The 16,208-nt window shown below is 37.8% G+C and overlaps 1 protein-coding gene across 4 annotated transcripts in view; it reads right to left on the reverse strand.

Annotated features, from left to right (window-relative positions):
* The window catches only part of ABCC8 (ATP binding cassette subfamily C member 8), a 118,835-nt gene extending 112,648 nt beyond the window's left edge, over window positions 1-6,187 (reverse strand). For 3 of the 4 annotated variants that reach the window (XM_054972166.1, XM_054972165.1, XM_054972164.1), the window contains exons 1-3: window positions 6,028-6,175; window positions 4,243-4,384; window positions 2,302-2,423 (exon numbers count right to left, since the gene is read on the reverse strand). In XM_054972166.1, coding sequence (XP_054828141.1) covers window positions 2,302-2,423; window positions 4,243-4,384; window positions 6,028-6,175 — 412 coding nt within the window. Of the gene's footprint in view, window positions 1-2,301; window positions 2,424-4,242; window positions 4,385-6,027 lie in introns of all 4 variants that reach the window. The other variant, XM_054972167.1, reaches the window with a different exon arrangement.
* Window positions 6,188-16,208: the final 10,021 nt, after the last annotated feature.

Consider the following 16,208-nt stretch of genomic DNA (forward strand, 5'->3'; position numbering starts at 1 on the left):
TGAATGGAGGTTTGAGGGTGAATGATGGATCCAAAGCATGCACACACTTATGGTAGAGGGGCAGTCTATTTTATACCATGGATCCTAACCAGGGGCAAAATTGCATCTTCTACCCTAAAAACAAAGATTTGAGTGGTTGTTCCCAGAGTGGGACAAAGGATTGAGAAATTGTCTCCAGGGCAAGACAAAGAGCTGGTGAACTGTCTCCGAAATGGGATAATAAGCCAGTAAACCATCTCTGGGGTATGACAATATACTAGGAAGGTTTCATTAGGTCTACTCGGTCAGAACTAAAGTTTTCAGTTATGACTGACAACCTGCAAGGTAGATGGGTGAGGCTATCAGTGCCCTGAACCGCCTAAGAACAGGAAAGTGGTTAAGGGGAAATAGATAGGATGTGTTGCGTCGTTTAATTCAGGAACTCTGGCAATGCCCTGTTGTATCAAGATCCTTAGCATGCCTCCGGAGCATAGGAGGGGGTGAGCTGGCCTCGCCTGTCATTCTCCATGTTTGCATGTTCTATTTTCTGGCTGGGATCTGGCTTCCATGTTTTCTGCCTGCTTGAGCAGTAGTTTTAGTGCTTGAAGCACATTCAGAAAAGGGGCTTATGGCATAATCATAATCATAAGCCTTCAAATATCATGGGGGCAAGTCTGACAGCTAACAATTAGATCCATAATTGTATCTTGAACTGATACAATTGAAGATACTATTATCAATACAACTGATTGTATCGATTGTATTGATAATAGATAAAGGCTATGTTAATACAGCGTTAAACCTAAAATAGCTCACTTACGTATCTATACTTTCTAGAAACTAGCTCTGGCAGACTTACTATGTTATTACAGGTTTTATACAGTTGTTTACATTTTCCACCTTTTTATATAGCTCAAGGCAGCAGAGCTTACATTTTAATATTTTTGTGGAGAAGATATTATAACCATTATACTAATTACAAATGACTAGGTGTTCTCACATAGGGAAATATATAAAAATATAGGCACTTAGAAGTTTTATGTTAAGTTCTATATGTGGGTGTAGAAAATTAATACATAATTACTAATTCTTCTATATTCAAATTGTGTTGTGAAAAACGGTAGGAAGAAGTATAAGCCTACAAAGTCTTTACTTTGAGATGTTATACTGGAGTAGCAGACTCTTTAACTACACCAGGGAGCTAAGAAAATATCTAAGGAAACAGCAGGCACTTTCAGGGACCTTGCAGCCTTAGTGTCTCATTCTTAAAAGGGTCTGTGATATTTGAAATCCATTTGTATGCATTTCTAAAACACAGAAGGTATTTTTGGAAAGCAATTTTCTTTCTACATAACATCTTCTGGAGTCACTTGTCATTAGGTTTATAGTAATGCTCCAGTCTTAAATGTATGCTACCTGTATAAAGAGGTACTCCTGAATATTAAGGCTGTTTGCAAAGGGAAGCTTTGCAAACAGAGAATACAGAGTAAAAAGTAACATTAATCTTACTTACTTTACCTCATCTCTACAAATTAGTTATTCAAGGCAGCTTTATTCTCATTTAACAGAACAGAGAAACAATTTGAAGAATATATACAAAAAGTGTTGATTATAGCATATGCAATCTAATCTGATGCATGTTTACTCAGAAGGATGTCTTCGTGAGCTCAGTGGATCTTTTCCCCAAGTAATAAAGTATTGCAGCTAGAGTCCTTCATGACTGGACAAGAAAAGAGATTTCTTTCCTTGCTTCAAGAGAAAGTACAAGGGTCAAACAACTATGGGACTATTTATATATTACACAATCTTCCTGTCAACAGATGAGATTAGTCCCATGACAATGCCCACACAAACTCATTGTACAACAGTGAAAGACAACTGTTGCCAACAACACTAACAGTGCAATCCTATGCAGAGTTACTCCTGTCTAAGCCCATTGAAGCCTTAGACTGGAGTAACTCTCCATAGGATTGAATTGTAAGAACATCAATTTAGTGGAGATAGAGTTTTAGTTCTAATTAGAACAGTCAAGCAGTTTACAGAAAAAGAATATCAAATAAGTATTAAAATATTATATGAGTTAAAACTTCTGTTTTCAAGTTGCTAGATATTCCCAAGACCTGTTTGTTTAATAATAAAAATATTACCAAACATCTTTGAAATTAGATTCGATAACGGGAAACTGAGGGGAAAATAAGTTTTAATTAAAAATCCCAACATTTCCTATTAAGTACAATGCAACAAAGTACTAGCAAAAATTATGACATCAGCCTAAGAGAAACACATTCACAGCTTAACAGGTTTCTCTGCTGTGGTACATACCTATTAACAACTTCGGAAAATTTGATGTTTCAATATTGTGATAGTAAATGATTGAAGTGATGGCTGCCAAGAACGCCATACCAGGAGGCATGTACAGGTGCAAGTGACGGGATTCTGAGACCCTAAGTAAAACAGACCACACATGAATCACAAATCTTCTGGGAGAGAGAACCATGATTACTCTGATGCTGCCATCATTATATCACACCAAATTCATTTGAATGGAGATATGAATTCACATACATATAGGAATATACACACAGCTTTCTCTGTTGGAATTAATGGAGGAGGCAATCAGCGTTCTCACACACAGGACAGATCACTGGATTAAGACCAAAACCTGAAACCCAGTGACCATCTTTGCATGCACTTTTGTGCCAACTTGTCTTCTCTCTCTTTTTCAAACAGCATGGGCTGACATTAGAGATGCTAGCCCACCAATGAGGGCAGGGGATCACCGCCTTTTGTCCCATAGCCCTGCTCACCAGCCCTGATGACACACTTCTGGTGGAAAACTGGAAGCTATGTGGTCTCAGAAGGGCCAAATCAACCCCAAACATAGTGAAAATGCTATGTTTGGGGCTGATTTTGGCCCCACTGAGACCCCGTCGCTTCTGTTTTTCAACTGGAAGTGACATTATCAGGGCTGCCAGGGAGCACATGATCTTACTTGTACATTTGCTACATAAAAAAGAAAAGCCATCAATTTTTCTAGTGGTGGTAAAAGCAACTTGGGGATGTAGCTTCTTCCCTAAGAAATTAGAAGCAAAGGGTTAAAGAATGCTCCCACACAATTCTTTTCCTTGACCAAAGCAGTCTCAATGATTGCATTCACAAAAGAAAAAATGTTTTTTAATGACCAAAAAAGAAAATATAATGTGTTTGTTTGACCTTTACTGCTAATGCTGTAATTGAGTATATTGTAGAGCATTTTGTCAATCTCACAAGCAGAAATGAGTGGTAAAAAATGTAATACACGTGATATATCTCACTAACCAGTTTTTTGCAGTTTATTGCTGAGTGCCAAAGTCAGCAGGAACTGATTGCGAGTGGTATAATTTATTTGATTTTAAGTTGATTTGTCTTTTAATTTTCAGAATGAACCTTTGTTATTCTTGAGTATAATGGTATGCTAACATTCCTTAACTATAATTCCTTAACTATAACATTCCTTAACTATAATCCTGGAATTTTGCACAAAGCAGAATTTCAGCTTGCTTAAATAAAAAACATTTTGATAATCCACTCCATTTCAGAAATGTTGTCACATCAGTGAAAATGTCATATTTTGGCCATTTTCACATGTCTCGGCATTGCACTAAACTCACAGAATGAGGGCGTCTTCATGGCGCAATTTCTGATATCATTGCGCCATGATTCCGTTTTTGTGGCGTGATGACGTCAGAAATCGTGCCATGAAGATGCCCTCGTTCCCTGAGTTAGCGCTATGCCAAGATGTGTGAAAACGGCCCACCCGCAGTATCAAAGCTGAAAACATCAGTTTCCAGCTGCAAGTATTTATCAGTTTATATACTGATTTTTCAAAGGGGATTTTCTATAGCTCTTGGCCATGTGAGGTTCCCTTACAGGTGCACTGCTTGTCATGTCAAATCTTTTCCTGACTCTTTTTCAGGCATTATATGACCCTCTATAGCAATAGAAACTACAAAGATGGCTCAAAGTTTTGCAACAGAATTGGGGTTATCTGGCAAACAAGATAGAGCCAATTAGATAACTAGAAATAATTGAAACAATGTGTGTATGTGTCTGTGTGCATGCACATTCTTGATAAGGTCTTTGGAACATCTGACACAAGGTCAGAACATGGATTACATTTCTAAACAAGCAGAATAGACTGGATGAAAATGTTCAAAGTAAGATGCACACAGTACCATTAACAGTGAAATATTTTAGAAAATAATTACTTATTTATTTACTTACCCATCTGATACTATGCCCTCAGCTATTTCACAGACCAACACAAACAAAAGGATAAAAGTCAAAATCCACCGTAAATTGTGACCAGGAAAATGAAGCCAAGTGCTGTGATGGATATGAACTTTGGAGCTCTGACTTCCCCATCCTAAATAAAACAAATTATCTGCGTTATCCTGAGAGTTTTGTGTACATATCCAAAAATACCAATTCCTATCTATCATCAGCTGGAAATAGAAACATTGATCTTTTAAGTGTTAAATGCTAACAAAGTTAAAGAGAAAATATGATCACAGATATATTATGAAAGAGATGAAGTTTATGAAATGGGAGAGAATTCCTGCAACATGTAAAGGGAAGGCTTACAGTTTTGGGGGGGGATTGGTACAACAATTGACCGAGTACTTTCCAAACAATTAATACATTCAGTTTGTTCTTTTTGAACAAACTGAAAAGGTTACTACTTATTACAAATACATTCATCAGGATGATGTCACACTTGAGTCACAAGAGAAATAAATGTGCTATGTGAGCACAATCGCTTTAAATACTTTGAAAAATGCAATTAAATAATGTGGTTTTCTATTAAATGAAAAATAAAATGTGAGACATGATATGAGAACAAATGAGAAACAAATGTCCACATATTGCATGATGAACTGATCATGTGGAAGTATTGTATCTGTGAACCATTTCCTTAGTTTTTAAATTTAAAAAGCGTTAAGAGTTCAACGGCACTGAATTTGTGATTCACGTGTACACTTCATCCACACAGAACTTTCAGCATTACTTTGTCCTGAAATAAAAATCTAGGACAGTAATTAATATTTAATAAAGAAAAACCATTTCTGTTTTCAAAAATATGTGAGTTAAAAGTAGTTAACATAATTTCAGTTATTCCAGTGGTTGCATTCAAGCAGAACACATGGCTGTACTGCTTACAGCCACATAAGCATAAAGTTAGGCACGAAAACAGTAAACTATTGCTAAATTTTTAGCACTAGTGCATACTTGATGTGCAACTCATTCTGTTTTGTTCTTTTTTTAAAGACACCCGGTTAACTGCATAAATATATATATGGCGCTATTTCTGTATTTTCTGTTCCCTCTTCAAAGCCATCAGAACAGTTGCGAGAAGCACAATAAACCTGGTTTATAGTTTCGGGGTGGGTGCGTGGGTAGCTATGTTGGTCTGCATCAGAACAGCAAGATTCAAACCTAGTAGTGCCTTAAAGACTAACAAGATTTTCAGGGTATAATTTTTTGAGCGTCAGCGCTCTCACTGTCAAAGGGAGCTTTGATTCTCCAAAGTTTACTTGGTCTTTAAGGTGCTACTGGACTTGAATCTATCTGACTCAGCTAGTTCTGGAATAAGACATACTTGATTTCAACACAACCTTGACTGGATTGACTTGGAGATGCGATTTATTTATATGAAATGTGTATGTCCAAGCAGTGCACTAATGGTGGGGGCAGCGCCGTTTATATTTTTAGCTCCTGAATTTACAATTAGAAGCTTGGAGCTTGCTGGAGGAACTAGGTCATCTTCGTTCAGCAAAGGTCGCTGTTACTGCAGATCTTTGCTACTAGTCGGATGCATGGATGCTTATGATGCTTAGGAGCTGCGATCCGCCCAGTTCATATAGGAAGGCAGTGAGGGAAACAGGACCAAGGAAAAAGAAACGGCAAACTGCTAAGAAGCGGGTGTGCACGCGGGAGAAAAGGAAATGGAAGCGACCTGGGCCCTAGAGAAATACGCACCCCTCCCCACCCTCACGGATCGCCACTCACCTATGAAGAGGATGGGGAAGGTGATGAACAGCAGGAAAACGTGAGGCACCAGGTTGAGCGCGTCCACGAAGCAGCCGTTGTTGAACACCCCATTGTTCACCTTGTAGGCAGCCGAATTGTTCTCGTTGCCACAAAAAGCCAAGGACATGGTAAAGGAGCTGGGCGCGGTATTGAGGCGAGGCCGGACATACACACGCGGGCAGTTTATGGGGTAAGCTTCGAGGCAAGAGCGTCCGGCGGCTCTCGCACGCCCCTCCGCTTGCGCTTGACCCTGCCCTCGCGCAGCGGCAGCCCCAGCAAAGCGCGCGCCGGTCCAGCCCTGAGAAGGCGGCCAGATGCGCTCCCCAGGAGGGCGCGCGCGCGCGCTGGCTGGACCGAAAGGCCTCCTCGAGCGTTACGGGAAGAAAGGTGGGGAGCGAGAGATGCGAGAGACCCTGCTATGGGACCGGCTGGAAACCTCCCGCTCCTCGTTGTCCCTCAAGCGGCAGCTGAGGAAAAAGCAACTGCAGTTCCTATTTAAAGGAGCCGCCTCCACTCATTTGGAAAAGCAGCAGTCTCTCTCGTGCCCTGCTATGTGCCTATGCTGATAGGAAACACGGTTTCCGTTCTGTTGCCATTTTTTTATATCCAGCCGATTCTCCACTCTTGCATTGGTTATCTGGCGAAATATTCCGATTTCCATAGGAAACACGGTTTCCCTTCTGTTGCCATTTTTTTATATCCAGCCGATTCTCCACTCTTGCATTGGTTATCTGGCGAAATATTCCGATTTCCATCAGCCATCCTAGCTTGCTTTGAGCAAAATGTCACCTGACTGAGGCAAAAATAATGGACACTATTGGGACAGAAAGTTGCTCCTTTGGGAGAAGCTAAGGGAAGGAAGCAATCTAACCTGTGAAAAGGGGGAGCAATTTTTGGCAGGTGCATGCTGAATGGGAGCCCAGTCCTCCCTTGCATCTGTGTACCTCAAAAGATTCCATTTCTACAAAGAGTGGAGGTAGGCTGGGTGGAGGTAGGCCAGCTACTACATGTGACAAGGGATCTGCTGCATGGATTCAACAATTTTCAGTGCAAACTGCCCTCCCTCCAGTCGTGCAGAACTCTGAGACGCTGGATGTAACGGTGATACGGTCTTATGCTCCTCCACTGAGATAATGCGAAGCATATTCAGTAAAATTTTTCTCATTCTGTCTCCACAGATAAACAAACTGATTCTGTGTATATTCACTCAAAAATAAAGCCATTGTTTTTTAAAACGACTTGCTAACTACAACTTGTCTTTGGAGCTCCACTGCTGAGCCCATGACCTGAAGTCCAGAGACTTCCACTCCAGAGCCAAGCCATAACTGCACCACTGCATTTCTCCTAAAGGAGAAATCACTGCATACAAAGGGTGTAAATGTTAGGAACAAGGCTTCTAGCTTAAGCATCTCCCTTTTTTGTGGTATATCCATGTACCTAAAGAATTTATTGTGTAAGTACTTCTAAAAGGAATATTTCATGAGTATTCTGAGGTGGTATACTCACATGAAATAGACAGATGTAAGAGCCATTATAAAGGAAAGTTCTCAGAATACTGAAGCCTAAAATCGAGGTTCCAATTTTCAAAGACATATAATTAAATTCAGTGATATTAGAAAGCGTGATTTCTTAAACGCCATAGGTGCTATTAAAAACTATTTCCCATATATAACAGCAATTTTTATTTAAATTATTATTTTCAAAATGCAATTCCCGAATTAAGAGTTGGTACTCAAGTATGGAGTGGCTTAAAAGACACATAGGTTATACCGGTAAACTAATACATTGCATATTATTGTTCAGATACAAAATTCAATTAATATACCTTCCCCTGTCTCCTTCACTGACTTTTTTTTTTGCACCATTACTATTGAATGGTAAATGAAAAGGCCTGTCATGACAGGATGTCAGAGCATGCAGCTTCAGTTAGAGATAAATCATGGCTTGGCTTGAAACCCAATGGAGACAAATAAGATTAAAATTAAAATCAGGTATAATGTATTTGTGATTTGATACCTCATTGGTAAGCTGGTGTGAGGGAAAGCTATTTATTGAAAACATTTCTACCCCACCATTTCCTTTTATTTAAGGCAATCTATGACCCTTCCACAAACTGTTCAAAATAGGAGGGCATTCTACTCAGATTATAGGGCTAAGTCATAAGAAATAGCTCAAAGAGATGCCTTGGTAGGGACAGGGACTATAGACTAAACAACTGGGCACTGTCCGCTGTTGTAGATATGCTCCTACTATGGAGTCTCCATGTTGCAAAACATGCAATGTTAACTAATTACATTTTGTTTCAGAAATATTTCATCTCTGTCCTCTGCTTTATGCTTGTTTCAAATTTTCTTTTATCATTCCCTATTATATCTGTATTGAATGTCCTAACTATTTTATTATTGTATTTTGCTCAGTGAATGTCCAAGCTGTTGATTGCATTGTATTTTGTGTACTGTGTAATCTGTCTTGGGTCTCAGTGGGAAAAGCAGACTATAGATAATACATGAAGAGAATAAGAAAGGCATCTGTAGATATAAAATGTTTGATTTAACAATGACCCAGGATATGTGTGTGTTCTCTGAGTGAGGCTTTCTTGAAGTTTTAGATGTTTAGTGTTTAACTAATAGGATGGATCCTGAACTCACACAAAGCAGAAAATGTGGGTCAAAGGTGTAATATTTTCCCACCTTTTATTTTAACCTTTACAGTAAAAACCATTTCAAATCAGTTAGACTTGTGGTAATCTGAAAATACATGTAATGATATAGCATGATATCATACATTATATTCAGGGCTATGCATGGAAGCAAAATAGGAGCATAATTGCAGAATGGGCACAGAATTCAGCTTCCTAAAAATCTCTGTTTTCTCTGATGATTCCCAAAACCAGAAATTATGCAAAATAATGAGTATAATGTATAGATGTCATAATCCATCTTTTCATGGCCAAGAATTTGAATAGCCTACACGCTATTTTAACTTTTTATATGTAGTATATATAGTCCTGAGTGCTATTTAGGGGACGTCTAAATAGCACTATTTAGGGAACGCCTAAATAGCCTCTTAAAAAATTGTTTTTGCATTGGGTTAAATAAATTATTTTTGCATTGGGTTAACAAATAATAATTACCATGGCTGGTGTTCTTACTAATTAGAGATTAGGAGATACGTGCACATGGATATACACACAGGATCACCATAAAAATCAGCTGTATAACAATTTATTCCCTCAGTTATACACTGGGCTTCTCAGGCTTTATGGATCTTGTGGGGGGAATCTCACCAGTGTTCCAACAGAGGAGACCCCAACCAGGAATCTGGACCTCAATCAAACCAAGGTGGAATTATTGGCAAATTAAAAAAAAACACCCAGGTTCATTAGAAAAATTGTTTACAATAGCAAGATGGTTTACAAAAGACAAACAAGCTTACGTCTGTAATTTCTAAAAAGTTGGCAGATCATATAAACTATAAGGAGTGACATATAAGGCACCTCTCCTTATCTCTTGGAAAACTAGAGGAGTAGAATCGTGAGATGATAAAAGAAGTGCTAGAAGAACAAAGTCACAACATCCAAGGTTTTTTGAAGCTATGTTCTGTTGTAAATTCAAAACACCCCTTTGTCTCAGTATCTTTACCTACCTTGCAATTTCTAGAAAGGGACATTGAAATGAAAATGGGTGAAAGGGCAAATGAGGGGAGGGAGAGGGGGGAGAGGGGGAGAGAGAGAGAGAGAGAGAGAGAGAGAGAGAGAGATGAGACTCACTCCCATAATGCCCTTCAGAAGAACCAAACTTACAAGAAACTAACAATTAAAACAGATCTATTCCTCTTTTAGGGCCCTTTTCAAGATCAGGAAATATGAGGATCTGATCATGCTCTATTAAATTCAAATAGCATAACCACTGACTTCAGATCAAATGTTGTGTTAGCAAATTCATCTGCTCACGTTACTTTATATCTTGTAAAAATTCAGCACAGAGGTCAGCTCCTTATAAGCCAACTGATCCATGCCCTTCACATTTCCAGCTTTCACCCCACATCTAATCAGTCAGTAAATTAGTATTTTTTCTCACAGGTGATTTCCAACATCCTCTAGAAAAGAAATAGGAATCACTGCTGAGTCAAAGATGGAAAGAGTCTGCTTTCATTTTGGCAAATAGCTTGATTAAGTCAGGGTAAGCCTACTTCAAGCTTTTTAAATGGTAAGTGCTAGGTGGTGGTATGTTTTCCTTGTCAGGAAGCAGAGTTGGATATCTGAGTGCCCCTTGACAGCAATAAAGTGCCACTGTAGCTGTGGCAGTGCAAGGACAGAAGGTCCTTTTGTAAATTCTAGATGCATGTCACTAAACATTTTAAGGGCAGGCTGAGCTTCCAGGAACATTCCACAGAGAGCAAGTGAAGCATAGAAGGGCTCTGTTTCCAGAATGCTTTTTCATTTATCTGTGCTATCATGTAATCTATGCTATGAAGAGAGCTGGATTGTGTGCTTAAAGAGAGAATAAATATGTTCTATTTTCAGAGAGTTGCAGCTCTTTCCAAACACTTTTAACAAACAGCTAGATGACTGGCAATTTTATATGATACCAGGGATAATTTATTAAATGTGAAGGCCACGTTTGAAAAATATATCTTATTAATGTCTTTTCAAAGAAGGGGAACTCTGTGAAAAGCCTTATGTGGCTTTAATGATTTCTATTACTAAGGTACTAGTTTTAAATTTGCTAATTTTTACTATGTTTGTTATAAGATGCTGTAAAGTGTGGGGTTGAAAGGCAAAGTACAATTATTTTAAATGTACACTTAAATGTACAAAAATACACCTAGTTCACATTTGATATTGTGGTGACTTCAGCATCTATTTCAGATAGTTTGTTTCAGCCATTGGCCATAAGAAGACAGACCAAGATACCAGCTTTAAGTAATGATGTAATGTTATTTATTTATTTACATTATTTATAGTCCACATTTTTCACTGAAACTCAAGGCAGATTACAGAGTGTCAGTCAGTGCAGTCAATTTCAAAGACATTTCAATAAGGTATATAAATACAAATTTCAACCAACAAAAATCCAATACAGATTTGAAGAAATGCTGAAACAGGACAGAAACAATTCTAAGCCTGACATTAAACAAAATATTAAACAAACTTACAGAAACAGACAGTACATAGTAGTAAAATCTACAGGAATATAGCAGACAGCTTAAAAGAATGTACTTAAGTCTTCAAATTTCAAACCAAATTCAACAACCAATATCCAAATTACTTTTGACTGCAAATGAATCAAAGAATAGTTGCATTTTAATTTTATTTCCCCACAATTTTCAGCAAAGGCAATTTTCAAATCCCCAAGTGTTCATTCAAATTTACCTTTATGTACCCTTTTAAGTATTGTTTCATGTGTGTCAGTACAAAGTGTTTATCTAGCTCAGCCTAGTCCTCAAAATTAGACAACAGATACTTAAGCCTAGACCATTAATTAAACTGATTGGTCTATAATTTGAAGATGAATTTCTATGCCCATATTTGTGGATTGAAGCTATAATATTCCAGTTCCAGCTGTGAAGACAACATGTGAAATTAAACAATTTTGCTATCTCATGTGCCCACCACGTTTGAACTTTTATTTGAGAATCCATTTCTCATGGTTTTATTAATGGAGACTGGAGTAAATTACTTTTCCACTAAAGTCATAGTTCAAGAAGAGAGAGAGATCACTATCTAAGTCTTGTAGCTTAGTTCCATCGTCCAATGTTATCTTATGGTATAAAATTGTGGTTTCCGCCTTTAGAATGGTCACAATTTGATCAAAACCTAATTTAAAAGACAATTTTGGCTTGGGCCAAGGGAGCTTCCCCATGCAGTGCTGCCAATACAGGAAACAGGTTGTGCAGACTATTACAACCACTGCAGAGTTTGTCAACAGCCATTTGCTGGTAAAGTTGCCCTACCCATCACTCCCTTCATCACACAGTATGGGATTAACTGGTTGCGTGTCGGGGCAGAGTAGGAATTTTTTGTACTTTTCTCAAAAAATGATAAAGTCTTTTTTTGGATGTGCATTGTATGTGTTTGGGTTTTGTGAGATTGGTTAGGCCCAAATGATTATCTGGCAGGATTTATGCATGTTAAGTATTGTTAATTAAGTTTAGATCAGCAAGTACCCTGAGGCATGAAAGGATGGTGATAGGTAATCCATCCAGGCATTGCAGGCTCTCTTGGTATTGAACATTAGCATCTAAAGTTGCATGATTGGCTATAGGAGAAGTTTGTTAGTGTGTAGCATTTATCAGTACAGTTTGGTGTGCAGACAAGAGTAGGAATGGCTGCCTTACCACTCTAAGCTGTTAGCCCAGATATTTTATGCTGGCAAACCTTTTGGGTAGCCTCTTAGGGAACCTGCACTAACAGAGGATAAAAGTTAACAAGTTGTAGTTCATCGATGTAACAGATAATTAATAAATCTTAGTTAACACCCACCCACTCCAGTTGTATCTGAGTTTCAGTTAGAGGGCTGGAAGCACATGCTGCTCTTGTTCAGAGTTTTACACATTTGTGATTAAAGGGCTGTAATTGTTTATTTACCATTTTGTGACAGTTATACCTATTGTTAATTGGGCAGTGGATTCCAAACAAAGTTAGGAATAATTTTGATAGGAAAGCTTTTTGTGGAACAGGATGTGTATCCTATCCATATTTTTATTAACAGCTGAATCTGAGTTTAATTATCCTCGCAACTCGTTTTACCATTTTCTTCCCTATATTCTTAATTTTTTAATATTTTAAACCTGTGTAATTAATATACAATTATTTGTTGTGGTTTCAGTTTAGTCACAGTTATAGGTAGCATATCAGAAGAAGTGATCTTAAGATTAAAAGGGAAATCTTGCAGGCATAGAAAATAATTGTCAGAAGGGCATACTCTCTGCAAAAGTAACAAAGAACACAACCCTGGAGGGGAGGGGAGGACTCAGGGAGCCCTTAGGCTGACGTATCCTGCACTTGGTTGCTGTAAGCCTGAATTGTGGGTCCCCACTTATAATAAAGTTTAGCAGTTGTACAGCAAGATTTAAGCCCAGTAATACCCTAAAGACCAACAAGATTTTCACCATTTGTATAGCACTTGAGAGTTCAGAGAACTTAATATATTTTCTCAGTAATCTATACAACATTCCTCTAAGGTAGAGCAGTTTTATTATGCCTAGGTTACAGACTGGAGAGCAAGGGCAGAGATATTGCTTGTCACCTTTGGAGTTTATGGCAGAACTAAGAACTGAACTTGATACTTCCTGGTTCACACTTTAATCTCTTCTCAATTATGGTACAATATCTTTAGTACACTCTACAATAGTGATGTAAAGCCTGGTTTACACATGAAGGGGAATGGAATGTGAATGTGATGGTAGAGACTTGTAGAATGAACCGCAAGCAATGGATTCCAGCTTTGAAAGCTTAACAAAAATCTTCCACTGAAATAGAAAACTAGCTCGGCAGAGAATATGGTTCTGTCCCCTCTCTTTCAGTTGTTGTATCTAATTGCAGATAGTTTTAAATGTAGGGAAGTATTCCAAGTAGTCCTCCAGGATCCTCTACCTGCTGTCTTAAGTGGTGTCATTCATTCTACCAACTCAGGTCTCTGTCATCTCATTCCCCTGCATAAGTGAACCAGTCCTAATACCAGTGACATTTTATATTTAAAGTATGTAAAGTAGATCATGCAGCCAAGCAAAACATTAGGAGTGCTTTATCTACAGTTATTTAGAACACCATGCAGTGGATTAGGCGTAACACAACAAAACAAACAAACAAGATGCATGCAAACTAAAAAACAACCAGTAAACTAGATTTTGCAATGGCTGTGGTAGCACATGATGGTTACCACTGTAAAAGTGATATGAAAGTATATTTGGTCCTAACATTAAAGTCAGAAGAAATCCTTGTATTCTGACTTTAGCCCCAGATCACTACTAGTTTGGATAGTATTGCTAACGTTTCTCAAACCTAAAATGTTTTTTAGAGAACCCTAAATATGAAAAACTTGTAAGCTCACATCCCATTTGTTTATATCCATCATTCTCCCCCAGGTTCTCAGTATTGGCTGAACCAAACCTTATTTCTTAATGATCCCACTTGAAGCAAATATTAAGAGATATAAAGGACAGAAAAGATTGTATAGAACAGATCTCTTCTGTTTATTTTAAGCTTTCGAGAATTACAGCTCTCTTCGTCAGATGTATCTGAGGAAGAGAGCTGTAGTTCTCAAAAGCTTATGCTACAATAAAGTTGACTAGTCTTACTGGACTCTACTATTTTGCAACTACAGACTAGCATGGCTAACTCCTCTGGATCTGTTTATTTTGCCATAGTTAACATACATGCTATTTATTTTGATTTTATTCATTTTGAAGAGGGCTGAACAGATTTTTTTTGCCTAGGAGGACTTATTAGAGGCTACAATCCTAATAATATTTTCCTGAGAGTAAGCCCTATTCAGGCTTTGTTCTGAGCAGACCTGCTGAGGATTGGTCCCAGAATTAGATATTTTTCTGTATACTGATGGAACAATTAAGACAATGAAAAAGGGGACAAAAATTAAAAATCTTGTGGTTCAGAAGTTTAAGAATCAAATTATTATAATGTGAAAGGCTGATTTGATTTTTTAAAAATAAATATATGATACAATAGACAAGAGGAATGTTTGAAGAAAGTATAGAATCCAGAGGTCATTTTCTGCCAACTGAAGGAGGGGTGATTTTCACTGATTCTCCTCACTCTGTAGACTTTCTGATTCTTCCACCTTCCAGTGGCTGAATTGACTTATTCCAGTGAAAAATTACCTTTGGATTCAATCCATATATTATTTATTATTGAAAATAATTCAACTGAGATCATCAATATGCACCAAAGTATAGACCACATGCAGAAATGAAGACTCTCTCATCTCCACTCACATAAATAAACTATTAACTTCCAGATCTCTTCGTATATTTGCCTATAAAAGCTACTGCTACAAGTTTATTACATTTACATTGAAATCTATGGGCTTAGACTGGAACAACTCTGCTTATGATTTCACTATTAAGATGCTATGTGACTCTGCTACTGTGGGTGTAGTTCCTGTTTAATACATGTGAATTGATGCTGCAAGACTTACACTGTTGCTAGTACGGTCAAGAAATTTTAAAAAGACCAAGAATGATGGAACAATTGTCAGAAAATCTTACTCAGGATTATTGTTCTGTAACAAGATTAAATCTTGTTATGAGAAACTTGATTTTTTTTTGAATGCTTAACCAATAGTAATAGTGAAAAGATACCTGTGTTGAAATCTGGTGGCATAGGATACAATACACAGGCTAATGGTACTGTGGCACTGAGATCTTTTCATAACAATTTCCATAACTCCATAACTCTCATTTATTTCTTTTATTTATTGCTGATAGCCAAAGGTTATTGTAATCTTAACATGAAAACAACATTTTCTAATCTAGATCTCCACCCTCCAAGTGATGCTCCATCACTTAACAGTGTAGATCTCAGCGTACTACAGAATTTTGTTTTATTTTTGTCCATCACTGAAAAATCTTAATATTTCTTAATGTCCAGATTATATCTAATTTAATAAACTTGATAAAATGTGGCCAAGCTCAGTGTGCTTTTGCCATCTTTCAGATAAAGATATTCCATCAGTTTTGCAATGTCTGCTACTTGCCATATAATTTTTTTAAAGGAGAAGGCCTAGGATTGCAAGGAGGTCTATGATTACACTGCTTGCTGCTAATTCATGTTGTTATAATAATTAGTGTTATAATAAGTAATCACATTAATAATAACTAATTAATTATTGATAATACATACACTAATTAATGCATGATAATGAATCCATTAGGCTAATATTGTTTTATAAGTAAGTGTCATGGGCCAGCCAGGGCCCAGTGGGGACTCCTCAAGAGGAGGACTTCCATGTAGCCAGTTCTGAATCAGCAGAAGCAGTCAAGCAGGAAGAGAAGCTGCAGGCTGACTGGAGTTTGCAGCCAGCAGCTGGGGCACAGCCACCAACACCCTCCAGCCCCAATGCAACAGGTGAAGCTCACAGCCAGGCTACAAGTGATGAATAAGAACATAAGAACATAAGCAAAGCCATGTTGGATCAGGC

The sequence above is a fragment of the Eublepharis macularius genome, chromosome 2 (genome assembly GCF_028583425.1).
Source record: "Eublepharis macularius isolate TG4126 chromosome 2, MPM_Emac_v1.0, whole genome shotgun sequence".
In the NCBI taxonomy this organism is placed as follows: domain Eukaryota; kingdom Metazoa; phylum Chordata; class Lepidosauria; order Squamata; family Eublepharidae; genus Eublepharis; species Eublepharis macularius.